At 41.4% G+C, this 26,383-nt stretch overlaps 3 protein-coding genes across 5 annotated transcripts; 1 reads left to right on the top strand and 2 right to left on the bottom strand.

Annotated features, from left to right (window-relative positions):
- Window positions 1-690: 690 nt before the first annotated feature.
- Window positions 691-2,078, bottom strand: LOC139377102 (proline-rich protein 15-like protein B). Its single transcript, XM_071120135.1, has 2 exons — window positions 2,027-2,078; window positions 691-1,016 (listed from the first exon to the last, which is right to left on the bottom strand). Exons 1-2 carry the CDS (start codon window positions 2,076-2,078, stop codon window positions 691-693), a joined length of 378 nt encoding a protein of 125 aa, XP_070976236.1.
- A 6,716-nt stretch (window positions 2,079-8,794) lies between these two features.
- On the top strand, window positions 8,795-20,890 carry LOC139376406 (endoplasmic reticulum membrane sensor NFE2L1-like). Of its 2 annotated transcripts, none has more exons than XM_071118971.1 (6): window positions 8,795-9,714; window positions 10,525-11,371; window positions 16,269-16,487; window positions 16,582-16,674; window positions 16,785-16,931; window positions 17,014-20,890. In XM_071118971.1, exons 2-6 carry the CDS (start codon window positions 10,817-10,819, stop codon window positions 18,391-18,393), a joined length of 2,394 nt encoding a protein of 797 aa, XP_070975072.1. In that variant the 5' UTR covers window positions 8,795-9,714; window positions 10,525-10,816; the 3' UTR covers window positions 18,394-20,890. The 2 variants fall into 2 exon arrangements, with proteins under 2 accessions (XP_070975072.1, XP_070975071.1); XM_071118970.1 differs by having other exon boundaries at window positions 8,802-8,999.
- On the bottom strand, window positions 20,780-26,130 carry LOC139376407 (chromobox protein homolog 1-like). 2 transcript variants are annotated; one of them, XM_071118972.1, is made up of 6 exons: window positions 25,849-26,130; window positions 24,780-24,866; window positions 22,226-22,451; window positions 21,931-22,093; window positions 21,753-21,847; window positions 20,780-21,484 (listed from the first exon to the last, which is right to left on the bottom strand). In XM_071118972.1, exons 2-6 carry the CDS (start codon window positions 24,835-24,837, stop codon window positions 21,340-21,342), a joined length of 687 nt encoding a protein of 228 aa, XP_070975073.1. In that variant the 5' UTR covers window positions 24,838-24,866; window positions 25,849-26,130; the 3' UTR covers window positions 20,780-21,339. The 2 variants fall into 2 exon arrangements, with proteins under 2 accessions (XP_070975073.1, XP_070975074.1); XM_071118973.1 differs by having other exon boundaries at window positions 22,226-22,427; window positions 25,849-26,055.
- Between the last annotated feature and the right edge of the window lie 253 nt (window positions 26,131-26,383).

Genomic DNA, 26,383 nt, shown 5'->3' with positions numbered 1-26,383 from the left:
CTGCTATTATTCTGACATTTCACATTCTTAAAATAAGGTGGTGATCCTAACTGACCTAAGACAGGGAATTTTTACTAGGATTAAATATCAGGAATTGTGAAAAACTGAGTTTGAATGTACTTGGCTAAGGTACATGTAAACTTCCGACTTCAACTGTATATTCATGTTAAAAGAGCTGATGTGAGAGCAGTTGTGCCAAGGTAATTATGTGTAACATGTATATGTATAACAAACATCTATAACAAACAAACCTTTAAAGCTAAATGTATTTTTCATAATTTCATATACTTGAATTAACATATATTCACTCCAGATTACTGGTCATGAGCCCTTGTTCAGACACAGGCAACATATTTGTTGCCGTACTCTTGAAAATCTTGAAAAGTGCAATGCTCACAGGAATTAACTGTTGAAGGTACTTTGCTATCCACACAAAGATACAACACGTTCTAATATGTCTGTGCATCAAGAACCTTGAACAGTATTGTTTATATGGGTGTGAGTGAGAATTTAGATGGTAACAGTATTATCGGTGTACTTGAGTGTGGTGTCCACATTGGGAGTGTATATATATGTTTTGTGCGAATAAGATTGCTGCGTTTTTGTGAATGGTGTGGCTGTTTGTTGTTCATAGGTATTGATATGCACTTGCCTGTGTGTGTGTGTGCACATGCACATGCGTAATGTATGTTATTTCTCTGCCCTGTGGTTCTCATCAGTAAGACCATGTTCAGGGGACAACATTGGGTTCTCAGCCAGTGTGGCACGGATCTTCTTGAAGCGACCAGAGTGGGATACCTTAACATGGCGCCCTTCAGTGACCGACTTATCAACTATCTTCTCCAGTCTGGCACTGAACTGGTTGTCTGTGGGGATCTTAGAGCTGTTGGAATGCTTTTTATTCCCAGTGTTATTGCCATACTCTGGGGGGATCTTGTACAGAACCTTGACCTCAGACTTCTTGCTTGAGAAGGTCAGCTTCCACCAGCCATGGTCAGCCACGGCACAGACAGAGACTGGGGGGGGGGGGGGGGGTGCAGACCTAGGGAGGGAAAGGACACCCGGTTTTGTCAATCAGTAATGTGGGTCTTTGTGACAGTTGCACAGCAAGAGGATTCAAGTTCAAGAGACAAAGGCAGGGGGGATTCTTGAGACAATGACATGTTTCTTGTAGTTGATAGGCAGACTAAAGTGAAAATTATCCAGACCTTAAAGCTGCAAAATGTAACTTTTTGCGTGACAAATTCACATAGGAATATTAGTTATAGATCTGTCATTCTCATTGAAAGCAAGTGTAAGAAGCGGTAGATCTGTTCTATGTGCGCTATTTGTATGATTCCTATTCTTAAGTTTAGTTTTTGCGACTTCTACTTTTGTTTTTGTACAGAAGCTTCAAACATCTGAAAATGCAGTATTTTGGGTTATTGAAAATATATTTCACAGCGGTTTCGATGGTACAATGATTCTCTACACTGCTTGTTTCGTCACATAAACTGAAATTTGGCAAACTATTAGAATTTTAGCAACCAGGAAATGGCGGAGCAATTTCTGCATATTGCACCTTTAAATAAAATTGCATAAACTGATGATGATCAACTTTTATCCTAATGGTCCAATATGCAGCTGTTTTTACATCAATATCAAATATTTTCTGGGTCATAATTATGTACCTTACTGGGATTGTGGGAGGGGAAAACTGAAAACTGGCTGTTATTGACGGAGGTTTGGAACCAGGGGTTGGAACTGGAACAGAACCGAAAACCGGAAAAGGTTCAGGGGACAGAACCGAAAACTGGGAACAAAAGTAATATATACTGTTCCGGAACAGAACCATTATTTTAAAATCATGGGAACCGGTTAATTACTTTTAGCTAGCTAGCTCTGGTACAACATGAAGCCAACTCTCTGAAGTTCAAAGATGTTCAACGTTCCTTCATAGAAGCCGCTCCTCCATAGGTATAATTCTGTGGGCCTATTTCAGATAATGCATGTCAAACAACAAGATGCCCAGTGCTTCAAGCCAAACCTCCTGCTCCACCCTCTCTCGCACTCTCCAACACCCGCAAAATTTGTCGCATATCGCATCCTACACTTGTTTGTCCAATGCATGTAAATAGCTTGCCCGCTCTATAGCACACTCCACTGCTCTATCCGCACTGATTGGTGAAATAATTTAATGTTGAGCTAAATGTAAGAAAAAAATCTGAAGTTTAAAAAGGAACAGAAAGGAACAATAAAGAAAATATGTTTTTGGTTCGAACCCGTTCAGAGCTTTATTTTGCTGGCCAGAACCAAAAGAATATATGGTTCTGTTCAGAACGAAACGATTGGAAAATAATTTAAGTTCCAACCCTGTTTGGAAGTCTCTTTGTTATTGGTTTATTAACTAATTTACCACCTGGTGATGTCACCAGGCAGGCCAAAACTCCATCCAACCAAAACAGGCAGAAGTTTCAGGCAGTCTTTTTAAACAGCTTTTACACTACCCCATAGTGTGGAAATATATACAAAACATCAGGGAAATCGCATTTTTGACTGCCTTTGAGTTAAGTACGACAGTCAGCCTGGAGAAAGTGCTTGAAAAAATAGCTTGTTAGAGGCTTTCATCCATGCTAGATCAAACAAGGATTGGGTGATACACAAAGTTAGGCTGGATGTCACATTATATATCGATTTTTAAGGCCATTTTCAAGGGGTCAAAGGTCAAAGGTCAAATCTGGTGAAAATGTTCATATACATTTACATTTTAGTAATTTAGCAGGTGCTCTTATCCAGAGTGACTTACAGGAACAATTAGGGTAAAGTGCCTCGCTCAAGGGCACATCGACAGACCTTTTTCCTAATAATATAAATATAAATACATTTTGCTCAAATGTCCTGGAACTCTCAACAAAAACAGAGTAGATTATCACACATAAACACTTAGACTATGGAATGGATGCATTAATAGTGACTTTTCATACAGCAATTGAGAATAATGCCTTTTGCGTCCCTTTGATATTTTAAGTAGAAATTGTGCACCAATATTGAATTTTTAAAGCATGTTATATTACATAAAGTGCCCTTCAATATAAACCACATGGATAATTCAATAGATCAAATTTATCATAGCAATAAAGACATGCTAAAGGGCCAAAATTCAGCATTTTGACATGTCACTCAGTGCACCCCTGTGACTTCTATGAAGATTTTAACCCACTTAACCCCTACATATATCCAAGTTCTCACCATCATTGTAAAGCCCTAGTTATTTTGTTGCTTTGACAAATCCTTTCTGAAGATTATAATTTATTTCATGTGATTAGTGATTCATTTGCATCCCTCATTTTAAGGTCAGTTACATGAACTTAACTCTTGTTTAAATTAATATGGTGAAACTATTCCTTTTTAAATGTTTTTTTCAAAGGTAACATTGAACATCTAATAGTCAAATCATACTGTAAAAGCAGGTGAGCTGCTCTTTTCGGACATTTTCTGGTGTTTTGTGCTGAAAAACCAAGCAGGTTGAGCATAAAACATCAACCCTGTTATCCATACAGTGCCTTTGGAAAGTATTCAGACCACTTGACTTTTTCAACATGTTGTTACATGACAGCCTTATTCTAAAATTGCTTAAATATTTTTCCCCCTCATCAATCTACACACAGTACTGCATAATGACAAAGGGAAAACAGGTTTTTATAAATGTTTGCTAATTTATACAAAATTAGAAACATAAATACCTTATTTCCATAACTATTCAGACCCTTGAAATTGAGCTCAGGTGCATCCTGTTTCTATCGATCATCCTTGAGATGTTTCTACAACTTGATTGGAGTCCACCTGTGGTAAATTCAATTGATGGGAGAACCTTCCAGAAGGACAACCATCTCTGCAGCACTCCACCAATTAGGCCGGACGGAAGCCACTCCTCAGTAAAAGGCACATGACAGCCCGCTTGGAGTTTTCCCAAAAATACAGAAAGATCCTTGATGAAAACATGCTCCAGAGCGCTCAGGACCTCAGACTGAGGCAAAGGTTCACCTTCCAACAAGACAACAACCCTAAGCACACAGCCAAGACAACATAGGAGTGGCTTCGGGACAAGTTACTGAATGTCCTTGAGTGGCCCAGCCAGAACCTGGACTTGAACCCAATCGAACATCTCTGGAGGGACTTAAAAAGGGGGCTGATGGATAGGGCTGCATTAATTCTATTTATTTTTATGTGTTATTTCTTACATTATTAGCCCAGGATTTTTTTGTGTTATTACATACAGAACTTTTGGATATCAGAGTGGTGGTACATTACACTCTCTGCCATCTTTGATTTTACTGTTACAAAGAGACCTCATATGACTACAGTGCCTTGCAAAAGTATTCATCCCCCTTGGCGTTTTTCCTATTGTGTTGAGTTACTGTAACGATCTTCTTCATCTGAGGAACAGGAAAGATCGGACCAAAACGCAGCGTGGTAAGTGTCCATGTTAATTTAATATAACTGAACACGAAATACAAAATAACAAAGTGAAACAACGAAAATCGAAACAGTCCTGAAAGGTGACACAACACAAAACACCAGGTGGGAAAAGGCTACCTAAGTATGGTTCTCAATCAGAGACAACGATAGATAGCTGCCTCTGATTGGGAACCATACCAGGCCAAACACAGAAAAGAAAACATAGAAAAACAACAGAATGCCCAACCCAACTCACGCCCTGACCAAACCAAAATAGAGACAAAACAAAGGAACTAAGGTCAGGGCGTGACAGTTACAACTTGCAATTTAAATAGATTTTTATTTGGATTTCATGTAATGGACATACACAAAAAGTCCACATTGGTGAAGTGAAATTTAAAAAATAACTTGTTTAAAAAAACTAGAAAAAAATCAAAAACGGGAAAGTGGTGCGTGAATATGTATTCAACCCTTTGTTATGAAGCCCCTAAGTAAAATCTGGTGCAACCAATTACCTTCAGAAGTCACATAATTAGTTAAATAAAGTCCACCTGTGTGCAATCTAAGTGTCACGTGATCTGTCACATGATCTCAGTATATGAAAGGCCCCAGAGTCTTTTTTAAAATGGTATTTATTTTTATTTCACCTTTATTTAACCAGGTAGGCAAGTTGAGAACAAGTTCTCATTTACAATTGCGACCTGGCCAAGATAAAGCAAAGCAGTTCGACACATACAACAACACAGAGTTACACATGGAGTAAAACAAACATACAGTCAATAATACAGTAGAAACAAGTCTATATACGATGTGAGCAAATAAGGTGAGATAAGGGAGGTAAAGGCAAAAAAAAGGCCATGGTGGCAAAGTAAATACAATATAGCAAGTAAAACACTGGAATGGTAGATTTGCAGTGGAAGAATGTGCAAAGTAGAAATAAAAATAATGGGGTGCAAAGGAGCAAAATAAATAAATAAAATAAATACAGTAGGGAAAGAGGTAGTTGTTTGAGCTAAATTATAGATGGGCTATGTACAGGTGCAGTAATCTGTGAGCTGCTCTAACAGCTGGTGCTTAAAGCTAGTGAGGGAGATAAGTGTTTCCAGTTTCAGATATTTTTGTAGTTCGTTCCAGTCATTGGCAGCAGAGAACTGGAAGGAGAGGCGGCCAAAGAAAGAATTGGTTTTGGGGGTGACCAGAGAGATATACCTGCTGGAGCGAGTGCTACAGGTGGGTGATGCTATGGTGACCAGCGAGCTGAGATAAGGGGGGACTTTACCTAGCAGGGTATTGTATATGACCTGGAGCCAGTGGGTTTGGCGACGAGTATGAAGCGAGGGCCAGCCAATGAGAGCGTACAGGTCGCAATGGTGGGTAGTATATGGGGCTTTGGTGACAAAACGGATGGCACTGTGATAGACTGCATCCAATTTGTTGAGTAGGGTATTGGAGGCTATTTTGTAAATGACATCGCCGAAGTCGAGGATTGGTAGGATGGTCAGTTTTACAAGGGTATGTTTGGCAGCATGAGTGAAGGATGCTTTGTTGCGAAATAGGAAGCCAATTCTAGATTTAACTTTGAATTGGAGATGTTTGATGGGGGTCTGGAAGGAGAGTTTACAGTCTAACCAGTCTGCAATACCATTAAGCAAGCGGCACCATGAAGACCAAGGAGCTCTCCAAACAGGTCAGGGACAAAATTGTGGAGAAGTACAGATCAGGGTTGGGTTATAAAAAAATATCAGAAACGTTGAACATCCCACGGAGAACCATTAAATCCATTATTAAAAAATGGAAAGAATATGACACCACAACAAACCTGCCAAGAGAGGGCCGCTCACCAAAACTCATGGACCAGGCAAGGAGGGAATTAATCAAGGCAACAAAGAGACCAAAGATAACCCTGAAGGAGCTGCAAAGCTCCACAGCGGAGATTGGAGTATCTGTCCATAGGACCACTTTAAGCCGTACACTCCACAGAGCTGGGCCTTATGGAAGAGTGGCCAGAAAAAAAGCCATTGTTTAAAGAAAAAATAAGCAAACACATTTAGTATGAGCCAGAAGGCATGTGGGAGACTCCCCAAACATATGGAAGAAGGTACTCTGGTCAGATGAGACTAAAATTGAGCTTTTTGGCCATCATGTAAAACGCTTTGTCTGGCGCAAACCCAACACCTCTCATCACCCCGAGAACACCATCCCCACAGTGAAGCATAATGGTGGCAGCATCATGACAGGTCGTAAAAGGCAATCGTGCCTTTTACTGAGGAGTGGCTTCCATCTGGCCACTCTACCATGAAGTACTGATTGGTGGAGTGCTACAGAGATGGTTGTCCTTCTGGAAGTTTCTCCCATCTCCACAGAGAAACTCTGGAGCTCTGTCAGAGTGACCATCGGGTTCTTGGTCACCTCCCTGGCCAAGGACCTTCTCCCCTGATTGCTCAGTTTGGCTGGGTGGCCAGCTCTAGGAAGAGTCTTGGTGGTTCCAAACTTCTTCCATTTAAGAATGATGGAGGTCACTGTGTTCTTGGGGACCTTCAGTGCTGCAAACATTGTTTGTCACCGTTCCCTAGATCTGTGCCTTGACACAATCCTGTCTCGGAGCTGTAAGGACAATTCCTCTGACCTCATGGCTTGGTTTTTGCTCTGACATGCACTGTCAACTGTCCAATCAATTGAATTTACCACAAGTGAACTCCAATCAAGTTGTTGAAACATCTCAAGGATGATCAATGGAAACAGGATGCACTGAAAGTCTCATGGCAAAAGTTCTGAATACCAATGCAAATACGGTAGAGTGGCCTGAAAAGTATGTGACCCCTTTGGAATTACCTGGATTTCTGCATAAATTGTTTTTTTAATTTGATCTGACCTTCATCTAAGTCACAACAATTGACACACACAGTGTGCTTAAACTAATAACACACAAAATATTGTATTTTTCTTGTATATATTGAATACATCATTTAAACATTCACAGTAAAGGTTGGAAAAGTATGTGAACCCCTAGGCTAATTGGAGTCAGGAGTCAGAAAATCTGGAGTCCAATCAATGAGACGAGATTGGAAATGTTTCTTGCTATTCACAAGAAGCATTGTTTCATGTGAACCATGCCTCGAACAAAAGAGATCTCAGAAGACCTAAGATTAGGAATTGTTGACTTGCATAAAGCTGGAAAGGGCTACAAAAGTATATTTAAAAGCCTCGATGTTCATCAGTCCACGGAAAGACAAATTGTCTACAAATGGAGAAAGTTCATGACTGTTGCTACTCTCCCTAGGACTGGTCGCCCTGCAAAGATAACTGCAAGAGCACAGCGCAGAATGCTCAATGAGGTTAATTATTTTTTAATAATTAACTGTTTACCATTTGCCTTTTTCTGTTTACCATTTACCATTTTTTATTTAGAATGTCTGTGTACCATTTCCAATTTTCATTATTTTATTTTTTTTAACTTTTAAATGTAATTGTGTCATGAATCATGCACAGTGATGTAGTGTACGAGTCAGGCTTTAAAGACCCAGGGCAGTCAAAAATGGGATTTCCTGTTTTTTATATATATTTTTACACACTGTGAGGTTGGAATAATATTGTGAAAATTATAATAATTCCCTTTTAAGTGTAAGAACTGTTTGAAAAGACTGCCTGAAATTTCAGCCTGTTTGGCTGGGATGGAGTTTTTGCCTGCCTGGGGACATCGCTAGGCAGTAAATTTGTCAATAGAGAAAGATTGTTCCAAACCTCTCTACCAATAACAGCTAGTTTTCAGTTTTCCCCTCCCCACCCAGGCCACTCCCAGACAGTCCTAGAAAAAGAATTACTTGAGAAATTGTTCTTTGCAAAGAAGCTATTTTTGTTTGTTTTCAAATAAAATTGTAAAACATTATCACAGCAAGGTACTTGTTATCCAGAAATTATTAAATATTGAGATAAAAACGGTTGCATTGGACCTTTAAAATAAGAGGATGGTTAGAAAATAGTGGAAAGGAAAATACAATTTTAAGAAACAAACATGAAATAAAATGTTTCACAAAACATGTTGTTACACAGGCATAATAGCCTAGGCATAATGGTGAAACCAGTTTTTCACTTTCTGTGTGATTTATTCGATAATTCATAGGCAGCTCATCATAATTCTCAAATGATTTGGAAGCGTGTAGCCCACAGAAATCAACTAATTTTATGGAAAGGTCTGATTGTTGTATTCAATTTCCATAATTTCTCAATCTTAATATGACATTAAGTAGTTTTTTTTTTTTGACTAACTGAATAATTAATTTTTGAAGCCAGTCGATTCAATTCGGGGATTTTCACTGCGGTGATGTAAACATGCGCCTACGCATGCTCTGTGGGAAGCGTGTTTTGGTGTCAGATGCGCCGCTGTTAGCTAGCCTATGGAAATATTGTCAAGTCATGGTGGGCCATTCAATGGGGGGAGAGGGTGGATAATGACATTGTGTAATGCGAATAAAACATATGAGATAACTCTTCTGAAATCAGACAATGGTTATAGAAGGTGGCCGACTTGTGGGCATACAGGCAGATGTATAAAATCTCCACGCGTAAGTATAAAATAGGTTTTTAGCTAGATAGCTAACGTTAGCCGACTAGCTTTGGTAGATAGCCAACGTTGGCTAGCAGCATAACGTTAGCTTGTAGCTAATTGCGCTTGAATGTTTTGGACAAGCGACGTGAAGTAGGCGGATGCATTATCTGCTTCTTGTGTGTACGTTTAGTTGAGATTGGCAATGCAACACATTGTTTTAAAATACATAGTAACAGTTAGTGAGCTAACGTTACATTTTAGCAATTTCTCCTCCCCGTTGCTGTCACCTCAACATCCCGCCCCCATCTTTTCCCCATTGGTTAACGTTTCTGAGAATCACACGTTATGATCGAATCCTTGGGTTGTGAATGGTTCACCAGCCTGCCAGTCATCCCTGCGCCACTTGTTGCTAGGGCGGTTGCTTGATATCGGAAATGAGCGCTATCAACACTTCCCTCTGGACGAGAAATACCGGTGGATGCTGGCTACGATGTTGTTAGGCTGCCTACTTTTAAACATTGACAGATATACTGATGCATCGTTTTTATTGCTATTATTTTAATGTAATTGTGTATGTGTGAGTGACACACCGGTGAGCTGCAGATCTTGAAAAGAAAATGGATGAGAGGGAGACTGCTAGGGATGGGAGTCATGAAGCGTAGCTACTGGAGGAGAACCCGAGACCCTCCCTCTTTCACCTTCACATCTATTCCTGTTATGCACTGGACTAGGTGATGCATTTCAGTTGTACATTGTCAGGTTGGCATGTCAAATTGGTCTTCTTGAATTGGGGTTGATGTAGTGTGTTCTCTAGAGAGAGTGGTTTTCAAACCTCTCCTCAGGGACCCCCAGTTAACAATTTGATTGTAGCCCTGTACTAGCTCGCAAGGACTTTGTGATTCGTTGACAATTGGAATCAAGTGTTCTTTCTTTGGACTATATCAAATACATGGAACAGCTGGGGGTCCCCAGGGAGATGTTTGAACACTACTGCTTTAGGAAGTGGTGACATGATGGTTTGCTTTTAAGGAGTGTGTGTCTATTGTTCCCTCCCATAGAAATATGTGGAATATGAGTTTGTTTTTGCATTCACTGGTAGTGCATATGCTAGGTTTATGGTTGTGAGTTTAAAGTTTAGTTTGATTTGGCTATTCATGTTGGTTATCATTGAATTTGGTCATCTTAAATCGTTTGTGGCTGACTGCCCATTGTACACGTTTGAGGAAAAGCCTGTTTGTTTCAACATCTGAGGCCATACTCACATTTCATCCTGTCCGAACAATGTTTGATGCATTCAGCTTCTGTTATGTCATGTAATATATTCTTTTGACATTATGTAATGTCATGTTTTTATATATATTTTTACTGTGAAATCATACTGTAGTACACAGCTTAGGTTGGAGTACATTTAACCTAACATTTAATCTAAGCTTGTTTACTCAACAAATTCACATTTCTGTATCCTGTCATACGTTTTTTTTAAAGGCATCAAGGTTTCATTTGGCCTTGATCTCTCTCTGTCTGTCTGTCCGTCTGTGCAGGTATGGAAGGACTTACTGATGGGGAAGACCAAAGCCTGACCTAGAACACGGTTTACCCTTTGACTGATATTGGGCGCACATACAAGACTACAGAAACCCTCTCTATTCACATTTTAAGCTAACTCTGCAAAATACTGCAAAAAGAGAAAGTCCCTCTTCTGTCATATCTGCAATTGTCATACTTTTATTGTTTATCCCAGTCTTTATCTCAGTATTAACTATTGCGCAACGCTAGTTTGTCCCCTGTTCATTTTTTACTTTTTTACTTCACTTTTTGTTCCTTTGTAAAGCAATGCTTTACCTGAAAAAGTACTTCACAGAGGGCCTGATTCAGTTCACCATCCTCCTGAGTCTCATTGGGGTGCGGGTGGACCTGGACACCTACCTGAGCAATCAGCTGCCCCCACTGCGGGAGATCATCCTAGGTCCTAGCTCGGCCTACACCCAGACGCAGTTCCACAACCTCCGCAACACGCTGGACGGGTATGGCATCCATCCCAAGAGTGTGGACCTTGACCAGTTCTTTACCACCCGCCGGCTGCTGAACCAGGTGCGCCAGCTGGATCGCCTGTCAGTGCCCAGTCCAGAGCTGAGCACGTGGCTAGTGCACCGTGACCCTGAGACTGTGGTGTCCGCCGCCAGCCAGTCCAGCCCCAGCATCACCCTGGACAATGGAGCCGGCCTGGAGGACGTGAACACCTCCGAAACCCCGACCATGAGGGGTGGTGGCGGAGCGCCTGAGTCCACCTACAACCCAAGTGGAGAGGACAGCAACCTGGGAGCCGTGGCCCCTGAGGACAGCCAGGAGCAGCGCAACAGGGATGGCAATGATGACCTCACCAAAGAGGTAGGAAAGCCTGAGTAGAGGTGAGATCAAGGCAAGCTGGGGCATGGCACTTCTATTGTATTGTACAGGGATGTATGTTACTAGGAGGAAATAGGCCTACTTCTCAGATGACTGTATTTAGCTGTCTATCAGAGACGCCTTTATGTGTGAACCTTGATAAATCACCATTTTAATGAAATATAATTATTTCTGCCATTATTGTGTAATGTGTTTTTTGCATTATTGTAATGTCCTTGCATAAGAATCATCCTTGCCCCTAATAGTCACAGGACCACCAATTGGAGGCAGTGGTTTTGGGTGACACTAAGCCATTGTTAAAGTAGAATTAACTAAGTCTCCAAATGAATCACATGCTTTTATGGTAATTAAGTGGCTACGGTTGCATTAGTGGGCTTACATCAGGGATGGGCAACTGGCAGCCCCCGTGTGTGTGTGTGTATATATATATATATATATATATATATATATATACACACACACACACAGTGGGGCAAAAAAGTATTTAGTCAGCCACCAATTGTGCAAGTTCTCTCACTTAAAAAGATGAGAGGCCTGTAATTTTCATCACACTTCAACTATGACAGACAATGAAAAAACAAAAATCCAGAAAATCACATTGTAGGATTTTTTATGAATTTATTTGCAAATTATGGTGGAAAATAAGTATTTGGTCAATAACAAAAGTTTATCTCAATACTTTGTTATATACCCTTTGTTGGCAATGACAGAGGTCAAATGTTTTCTGTAAGTCTTCACAATGTTTTCACACTATGTTGCTGGTATTTTGGCCCATTCCTCCATGCAGATCTCCTCTAGAGCAGCGATGTTTTGGGGCCGTTGCTGGGCAACACGGACTTTCAACTCCCTCCAAAGATTTTCTATGGGGTTGAGATCTGGAGACTGGCTAGGCCACTCCAGGACCTTGAAATGCTTCTTACGAAGCCACTCCTTCGTTGCCTGGGCGGTGTGTTTGGGATCATTGTCATGCTGAAAGACCCAGCCATGTTTCATCTTCAATGCCCTTGCTGATGGAAGGAGGTTTTCATTCAAAATCTCACGATACATGGCCCCATTCATTCTTTCCTTCACATGGATCAGTCGTCCTGGTCCCTTTGCAGAAAAACAGCCCCAAAGCATGATGTTTCCACCCCCATGCTTCACAGTAGGTATGGTGTTCTTTGGATGCAACTCAGCATTCTTTGTCCTCCAAACACGAAAAGTTCTATTTTAGTTTCATCTGACCATATGACATTCTCCCGATCTTCTTCTGGATCATCCAAATGCTCTCTAGCAAACTTCAGACGGGCCTGGACATGTACTGGCTTAAGCAGGGGGACACGTCTGGCACTGCAGGATTTGAGTCCCTGGCGGCGTAGTGTGTTACTGATGGTAGGCTTTGTTACTTTGGTCCCAGCTCTCTGCAGGTCATTCACTAGGTTCCCCTGTGTGGTTCTGGGATTTTTGCTCACCGTTCTTGTGATCATTTTGACCCCACGGGGTGAGATCTTGCGTGGAGCCCCAGATCGTGGGAGATTATCAGTGGTCTTGTATGTCTTCCATTTCCTAATAATTGCTCCCACAGTTGATTTCTTCAAACCAAGCTGCTTACCCATTGCAGATTCAGTCTTCTCAGCCTGGTGCAGGTCTACAATTTTGTTTCTGGTGTCCTTTGACAGCTCTTTGGTCTTGGCCATAGTGGAGTATGGAGTGTGACTGTTTGAGGTTGTGGACAGGTGTCTTTTATACTGATAACAAGATCAAACAGGTGCCATTAATGCAGGTAACGAGTGGAGGACAGAGGAGCCTCTAAAAGAAGAAGTTACAGGTCTGTGAGAGCCAGAAATCCTGCTTGTTTGTAGGTGACCAAATACTTATTTTCCACCATAATTTGCAAATAAATTCATTAAAAATCCTACAATGTGATTTTCTGGAGAAAAAAAATCTCATTTTGTCTGTCATAGTTGAAGTGTACCTATGATGAAAATTACAGGCCTCTCTCATCTTTTTAAGTGGGAGAACTTGGAAATTGGTGGCTGACTAAATACTTTTTTTGCCCCACTGTATATATTAGTAACTCAGTTGGGGTCTCAACTTAATAGGTTGAGTTAGAATAGTAGAATACATAAAGTGCAATTTTGAAATTTGGTTGTCCATCAGCAGTTTTTCCACGTATGTCAGTCACTGCCATTCACTCAAAATTTTACTTAAAGCCTCAAAGACTAGGGCTAGCTCTGAATCCATGCATGTGTGGGTATGTATGGATGTGGGTATGCAGACCTGCGAGCCACTTCGGCCCCTCATGATTTTTTTATGGCCCCCACCCCAATCAGTTGCCCATCATGCTTACATGATCTGAAGTTCCATGATTTTCTATGAAATATGACTTATAATTAATTATAATATGATTGAAATGCTTATCTTTAGGAAGGAAAGTTTGTTAAAAAAGCTGATTTTCTGTGTTGGAATGGTGTGGGCATGCATACCCCAACAACAGGATGTTGCCTAGGCCTATACCGGTCATGAAAAAATATTCATGCCAGTGGACTGCTGATTGGTCAACTCATCCTCTATGAGGAACTAGCATGTCTGTTTGAGACACACATTTTATGTGGGTTGTGTTTTTTTTTTCCCCCTCCAATTTATGCTTTGGCCACAAGAGTACAGGATGAGTCAACAACATTATTTGTGTATGCGCTAACTGAATATGAGCTTTTAAAAGTGAGATTTTGACAGGACAGTTACTTGAGGGTGAAAATATTGAAATATAAAACCTACAGTATCACAGGTATAGGCATCCTTGATTATTGCACCACAGTCAAGTACAGTACCATCAAAGTATTCATACCCCTTGACTTATTCCATGTGTTATATACAGCCTAAATTAAAAATGGATTATATATTTTTTTTTCTTCTCGCCCATCTACACCATTATGAAAAAGTGAAAATGTTTTTTTTATATTATTTAAAATGAAATTATGAATTATCTAATTTACAAAAGTATTCACACCCATGCGTCAATATGGCAGCAATTACAGCTGTGAGTCTTTCTGGGTAAGTCTCTAAGAGCTTTGGACACCTGGATTGTACAATATTTGCACATTATTCTTTTAATAATTCTTCAAGCTCTATCAAGTTTGTTGTTGGCTAGACAGCCATTTTCAAGTCTTGCCATAGATTTTTTTTAAATACAATTTTACCCCTTTTTCTCCCCAATTTCGTGGTATCCAATTGTTAGTAGCTACTATCTTGTCTCATCGCTACAACTCCCGTACGGGCTCAGGAGAGATGAAGGTTGAAAGTCATGCGTCCTCCGATACACAACCCAACCAAGCCGCACTGCTTCTTAACACAGCGCGCATCCAACCCGGAAGCCAGCCGCACCAATGTGTCGGAGGAAACACTGTGCACCTGGCAACCTTGGTTAGTGTGCACTGCGCCCGGCCCGCCACAGGAGTCGCTGGTGCGCGATGAGACAATGATATCCCTACCGCCCAAACCCTCCCTAACCCGGACGACGCTAGGCCAATTGTGCGTCGCCCCACAGACCTCCCGGTCGCGGCCGGTTACAACAGAGCATGGGCGCGAACCCAGAGTCTCTGGTGGCACAGCTGGCGCTGCAGTACAGCGCCCTTAACCACTGCGCCACCCGGGAGGCCTGCCATAGATTTTCAAGCCGATTTGAATCACAACTCTAACTAGGCCACTCGGGAACATTCAATATCATCTTGGTAAGCAACTCCAGTGTGTATTTGGCCTTGTGTTTTATTGTCCTTCTGAAAGATTAATTTGTCTGTTGGAAAGAAGACTAAACCAGGTTTTCCTCTAGGATTTTGCCTGTGCTATTCTGTTTCTTTTTATCCCCAAAAACTCCCATTCCTTGCCGATGACAAGCATACCCATAACGTGATGCAGCCACCACCATGCTTTAAAATATGAAGAGCGGTACTCAGTGTTGTTGGATTTGCCCCAAACACAACGCTTTGTAATCAAGTTAATTTCTTTGCCACTTTTTTTGCAGTTTTACATTAGATCCTTATTGCAAACAGGATTAATGTATTGTTGCGTAACTACAAAGTTGTTGATCCATCCTCAGTTTTCTCCTGTCACAGCCATTAAACTCTAACTGTTTTAAAGTCACCATTGGCCTCACGGTGAAATCCCTGAGCGGTTTCCTTCCTCTCTGGCAACTGAGTTGGGAAGGAAGCCTGTTATCTTTTGTAGTGACTGGGTATATTTATACACCCTCCAAAGTGTAATTTAATAACTTCACCATGCTCAAAGGGATATTCAATGTCTGCTTTTTTTTATTTTTACCCATCTACCAATAGGTGCCCTTCTTTGCGAGGCATTGGAAAACCTCCCTGGTCTTTCTGGTTGAATCGGTGTTTGAAATTCACTGCTCGACTGAGGGACCTTACAGATAATTGTATGTGTGGGGTACAGAGATGAGGTAGTCATTCAAAAATCATGTTAAACACTTATTTCACACGGTGAGTCCATGCAACTTATTATGTGACTTGTTAAGCAAATGTTTACTCCTGAACTTATTTAGGCTTGCCATAACAAAAGGGTTGAATACTTATTGACTCAAGACTTCAGCTTTTAATTAATTTGTAAACATTTCTAAAAAACATTATTCCACTTTGACATTATTGGCTATTGTGTATAGGCCAGTGACTCATCTAAATATAATACATTTAAATTCAGGCTATTAAAAAATATATATATATATGTTGAAAAAGTCAAGGGGTGTGAATACTTTCTCAAGGCACTGTAGTTCTCTCCTTGTGCTTTTTATTTTGAATTAAGTTGTGTAAGACAAGATGTTGTGCAACTCAATCAAGGGGGCTCTTTTCTTTGTAGTCCTAACATATTTTTCACATCATGGATTTTTCAGGACATTGATTTGATTGACATCCTGTGGCGACAGGACATCGACCTTGGCGCGGGACGGGAAGTGTTCAACTATAGCAGTCGCCAGAAGGAGAGTGAGGCGGAAAAGCCCAGCCCAGAAGAGGAGGAAAGAGCAGAGGCACAGGAGAGATGGAGGAATGGAGTGAACCTTCAAGAGGCTCAGCCTGTGGATGGAGAGACCGGGGAGAGCATACCAGAGCAGGTAGCTAAGGGAACAGATTGTGTTCATGATCTTGTGTGTCCACTGTAGTTGATAGTAAAGGGAGTGACCTCTGTGCTGTCTGCTCCTCCCCCAGATCCTAGGCCTTGGCTCTCAGACCTCACTGTCCCTGCAGGAATGCCTAAGGCTGCTGGAGGCCACCTTCCCTTTCGGAGAAGAATCTCCTGAGGTAAAGACATTTGCATGCTGTTTTATGATATTACAAATGCTAGATTAACATTATAGTCTATGGAAATCCCAAAATAATTGTGAGACTTTTAAAGGTAAACTTCTTATCAGTTTCCAGCCCCTGTAGTCACAGCTGAGCTTGCGGTGGCCAATGAAGAAGCTCCATCCACATCTCTGGGCCTACCACTGACTCCCCCGTTACCCCAGTTGGACCTGGAGCAGCAGTGGCAAGACATCATGGCTATCATGGAACTACAGGTTTGTACGTGTGCTTTAATCACAACTGTTTCTCCAGTAAAAAAAAACTACATTTTTCTTACAATTTTTTTCTCTTTTGAAGGAAATGGAGGTTAATAACACCTCAGATAACTCCTTCCTCAGCACTACTTCCAACAGTACCAATACCAGTGGCAGCACAAGTGAGTCCGGCTCAGTTGGAAGCTTTGGACTTACTCGTTCCTCCACCCTTATTCACCAAGATGTCAGCCTTCACCAGGCCTCCCTCCCTAGCTGCAGCCAGGACTTTCCAACACTTTTCAATCCAGAGATGGATGCCACTAGTACCCCACGGACCCCCTTGCTTAGAATGTCCTCCAGCAACTCCTCCAACGTCAACTCTACATTCGGAGCCACCAACCTGACTGGACTCTTTCTCCCACCGCCTCTGAACAGCACCAACAACATCACTTGCACTCCAGTGTTGCCTGATCCCTTCAGCACTATGCTGGAGGAGTCTATGCTGGATGAGATCAGTCTGCTGGACCTGGCAATGGAGGAGGGCTTCAACCAGGCCCAGGCCTCTCAGCTGGAGGATGAACTCGACTCGGACTCAGGCCTCTCCCTAGACTCCAGTCACAGCCCGGTCTCACCGAGCAGCTCTGAGACCTCCTGCTCCTCCGCCGCTTCCTCCTCCTCCACCTCTGCCACCTTCTCAGAGGAAGGGGCTGTGGGATACAGCACTGACTCGGAGTCAGCTGCCGTGGAACCAGAAGAAGGTGCTGTGGGGGGCTACCAGCCCGAGTTCAACAAGCTCTGCCGCATGAGCTACCAGGACCCCTCCCAGTTCCATGGGCTCCCTCAGCTCGACAACATCAACCACAATCACACCTACAATTTACCACTGTCTTCATCGTTCGATGAACACCTAGAGCTACCGATTCCCACTGGCAAGAAAATGGGCCGTGAGAAGCAGTCAAAGCTTAAGCCACAACAGGATTTCCTGGACAAACAGTCGAGTCGCGATGAGCGACGGGCTCGGGCCATGAAGATCCCCTTCTCGAACGAGAAGATCATAAATCTGCCTGTGGAGGAGTTCAACGAGCTTCTGTCCAAGCACCACCTGAGCGAGGCCCAACTGGCCCTCGTCCGCGACATTCGTAGACGTGGCAAGAACAAGATGGCGGCCCAGAACTGCCGCAAGCGCAAGCTGGATACCATCATCAACCTGGAGCAAGGGGTGCACGACCTGCGCCGTGACAAGGCGCGGCTGCTGAAGGAGAAGATGGAGTTTATTCGCTCCATCCGCCAGATGAAGCAGAAAGTGCAAAGCCTCTACCAGGAGGTGTTCACCCAGCTTCGGGATGAGGAGGGCCAACCCTACCCCCCCAGCGAGTACTCGCTCCAGTACAGCGCCGACGGCAGCGTTCTGATCATGCCCCGCACCATGACAGATCAGCAAACCCGTAAGCCCGAAAAGAAACAAAAGGACAAAAAGAAGTGAGGAAGCTGTTGCCTTTTCTTTCATTTAGCTAAAATCACTAAGAAAGATTTCTGCAGATGCAAGAGAGGTCTTTTTTCCTTTGAGAAGATTCTTGTGAGGAGAAACTGCATTGTTGACTACTTTTCCTGCATTAGGTTTTTTCCTTTTCTTTTGTGGTTCCTGTGTTTTCTCTGGGAAACGACTTTGAAGCAGAAGTTCTTAATTTGAGTACTGAATTTTCATTGTTTGGGTGGAAAAAAAGGAACAAACAAGGAAAAGAAGGGGTTGAAAGATTTCTCTGGATCTTTGGCACCAGGCCATGTTATTACTTCATGTTATGAAGTGAAGGGAGTCGTATCAAGTGAAGTCAGAGTTAAAGGAAAAACTAACATTAAGTCAACGTGAAACTGGGTGTAAATTCCGGTCCATTGTTAGTCAGCTTTGAACGGATTGTTAAACCGATTTTCTTGCTTGGGCCTTGGAGTGATTGGTGGAGTGACTGTTTCTGGAGTAAGTAGAAGTTGCACATGTAGAGGAAAGCTAAGACAGGGCCTGGAGATGTCAAAGGTTAAGATACCAGTCAAAGGTTAAGATACCAGTGGGGTAAAGCAAGTCCATCATCCAGGATACCATTATCTTAACAATACCGCCGATACTAACCAAATGTGTTGTGCACTTCACTTGTACTCTAAGCAAAAGTCTAGCTAGTCTGACACTGCACTCATTCAAAATGTGTTTATTACAAATACCACCGGTTTTGACTGGCCATTGACTTTGAGTCCCTTTGCTGTAGAACTAGGACACTGGAACACAAAAGAGGCTGGGAGAGTAGTCTTGGGCTTGCCACGATGGTGGAGCATGACAAGTATAGGAGATGGAACGCTGAGGAAGAAGGCACACGCTGCGTTACAAATGTATCAGCTTCTGTATATCTATATAGCTCTGTAATTTGTCCTCCTAAGGCTTGGCTGTATGCATCGTGCCGTGTCTCTGGCTATCCGTCTGCCGCAGGTTTAAGGATGAGCTCTGCTGGTAGTCTTTTCGTTTTCCACACATCCTCATACTGTCCAGAATAAGCTAGGTTATAAGTCTAGCTTCATCATGCTGGGTCTACTCCCTGTCCGTATTGCATCACACACTGTTGGTTGTGCCTGTAACCACATTGCAGGAATTTTACAGGCCAGGGAATATTGATTTTGATAGCCGTCTTTGCAGGAAGTATTGTATGAACTGCAACCCTGTGGAAGTGTCCCGTTTTATTACAAATCAAATGCACCCATCTTTACTATCATTAATATTAGGTTGGTTTGTTTCTTGTAAGGTGACAGATGAGCCGTTCGGCTGTCGAGTAATTGCAGTGGTAGCCTTTGAAAGAGTTGTCATTCTATTTGATAGTTACCTGAAGCAATGGACAAGACAGTTGATGAATAACCTAGTTGTCGGCTTTAATAGTCTACGGTCATACGTGTCATTTAGAATTGTAAACCAATTGAATCGAACTGAGTGAACTGACAAGGATAATATGTGAAGTGAGAGCCTTGTTTTCGAATGCCTTTGTTTCACAAGCACATTTCTAAATTTGAGGGTTTTGAGAACAACAGGTTATTGGACTGTTATCAGAACATTAGAAGTGCTATTGCCTGAGCGTATGTGTTTTTTGGGGTCAAATTGTGTTTTAGCATGTACCCCGAATCAAAAAAAGACTAGGCCATTTATTAATGCAGCAGGAATAGCTGTTTAAAGAGAATGAGTACATTTGTGAACCCCAGATCTACAGTGAAGGATGGGAAAGAACTAAGTCGCTGCACTGATGAGTGTCCTATGTTCTTCATCCACATAACTTTCATAGTTCTTGTCATCATTACCCTGTGAGGGGAGCCAAAGTAAAAAATACTTTTTCATGCAGTACTAATACTTTCGCAGGGGGGAAAAAGTTGCTGTCTCAATTTAAATGAAGTTGTTTGTTGTCGCACTTCAGAAAACATTTGATATTTAAGACGTGCAAACGTTCACCTGCATTGCAACACAATGCAAAGCCCATTTAAGTTATTACTTCTTAGTGCTGCTTTTGTTAATGGTCTTGTTTGTTCAGTAAATATTTTCTCCTTTTGTCATTCTTTTCTGTAGTTTGTCTGCATTTTGCACAGCCCCTGCTTTGGTTATGTATTTTCTTTGGGTTACTTTTAAATATTTCCTGGCAATCTGGGATTGTTATTTTATTGATTAATAAAGTGTTTATTTTCATCTGTGACTGCATCATTTGCATGATTTAATAATGAGTGGAAATGTGTCCATTTGGGGGGGAATAGAATATCTGATCATTAGGTTTTGTGAAGATAAATACATAAGGCCTTAATGTATCCAACTATTTACACAAATGTGGAGCTTAGGCTCTCTATGAGACCGATGACAATTGTAACAAGTTGTTTATTCTCCAAAAACAGACAAGCAAGTCCTGTTTATGAAATGTTAGAATAAGATGGACAAATGAGCAAAGTTTTAATAAAAACATGGTTTTCAAAAATGTGTTACCTCAATACACTAAAACGGTCACAAAATGAGCAAAGATTAAACATTTACATAAAACTAAATGGCACCGTTGACTTGTTTACAAGACAATGAATGATAACATTTCCACCAGCCTACACAGTAATGTACAAGGCCTAGACCTCTTAGTCAACTGCCCTGTGAAAATGATATTGTAGTATCCAAATGGTCACTAGAGTGAATCTTAACATTTAACACTGCATTATACATTTTTTCCAGGGTTGTGATTTCTCAAGAGAACCCATAGCCTGTATTGACTTTTATCATATCCAGAGATTTTAACCTGATGGGTGATATTAAACCAAAAAGGGAGTCCATGTGCTGTCGTGCTTGTCTCAGACCCTTTGCCTAGAGCCCCATAAGCCCTTGACACTACCTCTACAGTCTTCAGAACCAGCTTGATACCTCTCTCCAAAACGGCTAGTTCTTGTCGTCCTTCTTCTCCTCCTCCTCTGTGGGGTAAGAGTGCCACGTGAGCCTCTCTTCATAGAAGGATATGACCACCTGTGGACACTTCACGTTTGCTTCCTTAGCTGGTACCAGGTCTGCTTCATCCGAGTTTTTCCTACAAGAACAGGCCGTGTAGAGAGAACCACGAGTTGGATGAGTACTTAAGTGGATTGTAGTGGCGCTATGAAATAGGTTAGGATGCACAGAATGAAGAGATTGAAGGCAATGGATCCACTTTTTTTTATTGATGCATAGGCATGATAAATAACACAGGGTTATGTGAATTGACAGGTACATTGACTTGCGACTGCTGCATGATTAGGTCTAGTAGCATAAAGGTAAAAAAAAATTCAAATGAATAGGGCAGTAAGGGCTATACAAACCATTTCATGAGGAACATGAGTTCTCCAGTGGAGTCAGTGGCGCCAATAATCCTCTCTGGATCCAAACCTCGAGTGAAGCCCCTTAGTTTCTCTGGCTAAAACACAGGGCGAGTGTCACTCAATGTGAAAAAGACTAAATTATTCCATCTGTGTACACGCTTCTGTCTTTAGGACTTACGTCGTCTTTTTTCTTCTTGGGTCGACTTTCCTCTCCTTCCACATTAGGCTCTGCAGACTTCCTCTTGCCTACAGACTCATGAGCGGATTTCTGTTTCTGCAGAAACAGTGCAATCAGGTCGGGACAGTCCAAATTATCCTCTGGCTCCCATGTGTTGTCATCACTGAAGAAACAAAAGCAGTGTTAATTAAGCCAGAAAATGGCATTGGAGTGAGAGGGGTTTTGTTTGGTCAATACAAGCATTCCACATAGGGATAAAAAATATATATATCACATCTGTATTGTGTAGACTCACTCCGAAAAGCCTTTCCACTTAAGAAGGTACTCCACTCTCCCCTTCACCACCCTTCGATTCAAAACTTTCTCCACCACATATTCGTCTTCCTCTTCCTCCACGGCCACCACATCCTCAGCCGCCTTCTCCTGTATCTTCTCAGCCGCTGTCGTCATCGTCACCTCAGACTGGGTGGGGGCTGTGGGTGCAGGGGGAATGATGGCTGTGGGCGCAGGGTTAATGGTGGCTGTGGGTGCAGGAGCAGCAAATCACGGCTCCAGAAAACGCCCACTCTGTTGATGGTGGCACTTATACTGAACTGTTCATTAAGGGGGCTAACCCCGGTTGAAACAATAAAGTGCCTTCCGGCCTCTGTTTTGGTAAAAAGCTAAGGGAAGGGGCCTGGAGAAATGTAACCAATCTTAAATTTATAGACAGCGCTATGGTTGCAAAGACTGACCACCCAATATATAAAAATGATAGTTTTGAGGCTATACATTTACTATGTTTACAAACATTGGAGAAAAACAAGCATATTTTGGGTTCTGATGGGGTCCGACAGCTTAACTAAGTTAATGAGGCATTCATAAGTTATATTCTTCAAGAATTAATGTGTATTCAGTCATGACTGAAATTATTGGCACCCTTGATAAAGATAAGCAAAACAATCCTGAGCAATATTGTATGAAAAAAAAGGGAAAGATTTTGTTTAACAAGTCATAAAAAAAAGTCTAAAAGATAGGAGTCAGGTTTTCCAGCACCCTCCCCTTGCAAGGATAACGGCACCAATCCCTTTTCTAAAATGTTTGACGAGATTGAAGAACACATTGGGAAGGATCTTAGACCATTCCTCTATACAGAATATTGCTATCCTTCATCTGCGCTTATGGGCGGCCCTCTGATCATTTAAACAATACGTTTTCAATGGGATTCATATCCAGAGACAGGTGGCGATTGCAAAATGTTGATTTTGTGGTCAATTAACCATTTCTTTGTAGAATTTGATGTGTGCTTGGGGCTATTGTCTTGCTGCAAGATCCACTTGCGGCCAAGCTTCAGACTCCTGGCCAGTGGCGATTTTGGCATGTGAATCTTGGAGGGGCAAACACAAACAAAATGTTGGGGAAGCATGCCAGTAAAGCCACTACACATCACTAAACAATACATTAATTGCACTATAAAGGTGACAAACCGCCCACCAACTGTTAGGGCCCACATGAAGCTGTCTCAACAGCAGCCTCAACACCTTACCGCTGCTACACCTGGCTATCGGCAGAGACTTGTCTGGCAGCGAAACAGTTCATTCAGCCTCATTTACTGCCTTTAAAAAAAACATAGCTTATATGCCTAGCTTGCTTAAACAAATGTGGTTTCTACTGACAATTGAGATGTACAAACTATAGCATAAGGGGACGACAAGCAGATAAGAGGCAATCCGTAAATTCGATTAAGACATTAATAAGCGAGCTAGGACAGAACCATAGGATAAATAAAGGGGGCATATAAGCAGACAATGACAGCTCTTACAATATTCAATGATTACAGTAAGCGAAAATAAGAGAGGAAAATAGACCAAATTATTAGAGTGAGCCACATGAGCTACTAAAAGCTTACTACACAATATACACTTAGTATTACTTTCTTAGCTACAGTATACACACCTCTCTGGTATATTATTTATGCAGCAGCGTACATCTCATTTTTGGACTCACCTTGTTGTGCTCACTTGAACAGGCAAGTGGACAAATCTCATGGACAAATTGTCAAACTTTGTCATCTAAGTCCATAAGGCAGACAAAGAATATCAAGGATCTGGGAAGATTCGTAATGGAGCTCAGTGTCGTTATCCTCACAAAGAGGAGGGTGCTAGGGTATTGAAAACAGGGGTGCTAAAAATGTTGACCTCATTCTTTTTTTAAATGTATTTTCTATTACATGTTTAACAAAACCTCTAAGCAATTGTATTTGTATAAAATAATTCACATTTTTTTTGAGGATACAACAGCTCAGTGTTTATTATTTATTTTATACAGTTTTTTTGCTCATCTTTGTCAAAAATGGATGTAGCAACTGCAGATTGTCCCTTTAAAGCCTACAAATGCTAAGTTCTATGGCAAAGGCTCTCCAACCCTGTTCCCAGAGAGCTAACATCTTGTAGGTTTTCACTCCAACCTCAATCAAACACCTAATACTTCAAACACCTAATACTTATAATTAGCTTGTTGATAAACTGAATCAGGTTACTTACAACTGGGGTTATATTGAAAACCCACAGGATGGTAGCTCTCCAGGAACAGGGTTGGAGAGCACTGTTCTATGGCATCTTGTGAGACAAATAGCCTCACCTTCTGAATTGATATACTGTAAATCAGTTAAACAATTGAGAGGTAGATGGGGAAACTCACAACACTGAGTGCCACACATAAATGATAAACGTCTATGTTTACCCATTGCTGCAGAAGTATATTTGTAAGTAGAAATAGCAGCTTGAGTTTTGCAAAAACATGTGATCCCTTACCCCACACAGACAAAACAGTGACATTGTATATATGAAATATGAAAAATGTTATAAGACCTTCAGTAAGAGTGGGAGCATCATCATTAGAAGGTTCTGTAATCTGACTCATACTCATCAGGTAGACCGTGGGACCAACAGTTGTTCCTGGTCAAAGTCAAGAATAGGGCAATGAGGATCAGGAATCAATAAAAGGTAGACAGGAAACAAAATAGCATTGGAGAGAAGGCGAATCATCAGTGGCTACATGTCTATATATACATTTCTTTGTACGTTTTACCCCTTTCTCCCCAATTTCCAATTGGTAGTTACAGTCTTGTTTCCAGTTCTCTATCAGGGGCCCTTTGCATAGGTGAGTAAAAAATAATGTAAGAACTTGGTTATTACAGGTTTACTATGCCTAATGTCACAGTATTTTGTTATTTTTGGGGGTAGATAATTAAAAGGGATGTGCAGCAAGAGACCAGTGCGCAAATGTCAAACATCCAATGAGCACAGCGCTCAATAGAAGTCAAAGACTATGGATAGGTTGGCCACTGGCAGTTCCAATTTTAATTGCGGTGGCAATCATGCAGGAGATGGTGCATTAACACACATTCTTCAATCTGTAAACAATCGGAGGGCTTGCTAGCTACCGCTTACAATAGGAGGTGATACCAAAGTCAAAGATCGTTAAAAAATTATTTGGTCATTTGCAAATGCAAATAATGATCAGTTAGCCAAAGATGGTTTGAAAACTCTCAGTTAGCAGTCTAGCTTGCTGCCTGTGTTTATTTAACTATTTAACGTTAACTAGCTATTAGCCAGCATTAGAGACATGGTCATGGACCAGCAGCGACTCGGACGAGCTCTCCACTTCTAGTATACACGCCACTCTCCTCCATATTGATTTAAAAAGAAAACAAAAGCAGCGTTACTACGCTAGCATGCACATTCTAAATGTGTTAGCTATCTAGCTAAGTCATCTAACAAAGACGCAATGTATATGGAAATGCATTGTATATTATCTTTCCGTAGCTAGATACAAGCTGTCGCTATATAACAGTAGCTAGAAACTATTTCCCAACACAAACGTGCAGGTAGCTAACGTTAAGAGAGCAAGGATATAATTCATGGAACGTTAACTCACCTCAAAACGAGTTCTTCGATAGTGAAAACAGTCTGTCTTTAAATGATGCTGAGATAGAAAAATAACTTGTTTTATATTTTCTTATATAAATCAGTTTCGTTTATTATATTAAATCAAATATGAGCTTGCTTAAGCTAAATAGATCGTGTCCGCCCCCCTTAATGTCCGATTTAAAAAAAACTACGTTTATACACGTGCATCGATTCCACATTGTGTGGATTTCTCGAAGAAACAAGTTCTCGTGTAGCTAGCTGGCTAGGTTTTTCAGATATTGTAGAGATTAGCTAGTCGGTCGAGCTGAAGCGTACGAGCGAGGTATCTATCCGCCCCCCTCGAACAACCCAGCATTTTCTTCTGAATGCGAATAATTGTATTCTGTCCATAACAAGAGTGTCGGTGATATAACATTTAACATGAAGGAAAACGGGCGAGTTTGTAATTTAATAAAACAAAATTATTTTAGTTTGCCCGGAAACGGATATAACGTCGCGGCTAACGTCTGATTTTATTTAACGGAAATACCTCTCTCTCTCTC

Source organism: Oncorhynchus clarkii, chromosome 20, assembly GCF_045791955.1.
Source record: "Oncorhynchus clarkii lewisi isolate Uvic-CL-2024 chromosome 20, UVic_Ocla_1.0, whole genome shotgun sequence".
Classification (NCBI taxonomy): Eukaryota; Metazoa; Chordata; class Actinopteri; order Salmoniformes; family Salmonidae; genus Oncorhynchus; species Oncorhynchus clarkii.
This window is presented reverse-complemented; position numbering and strand designations above follow the sequence as displayed.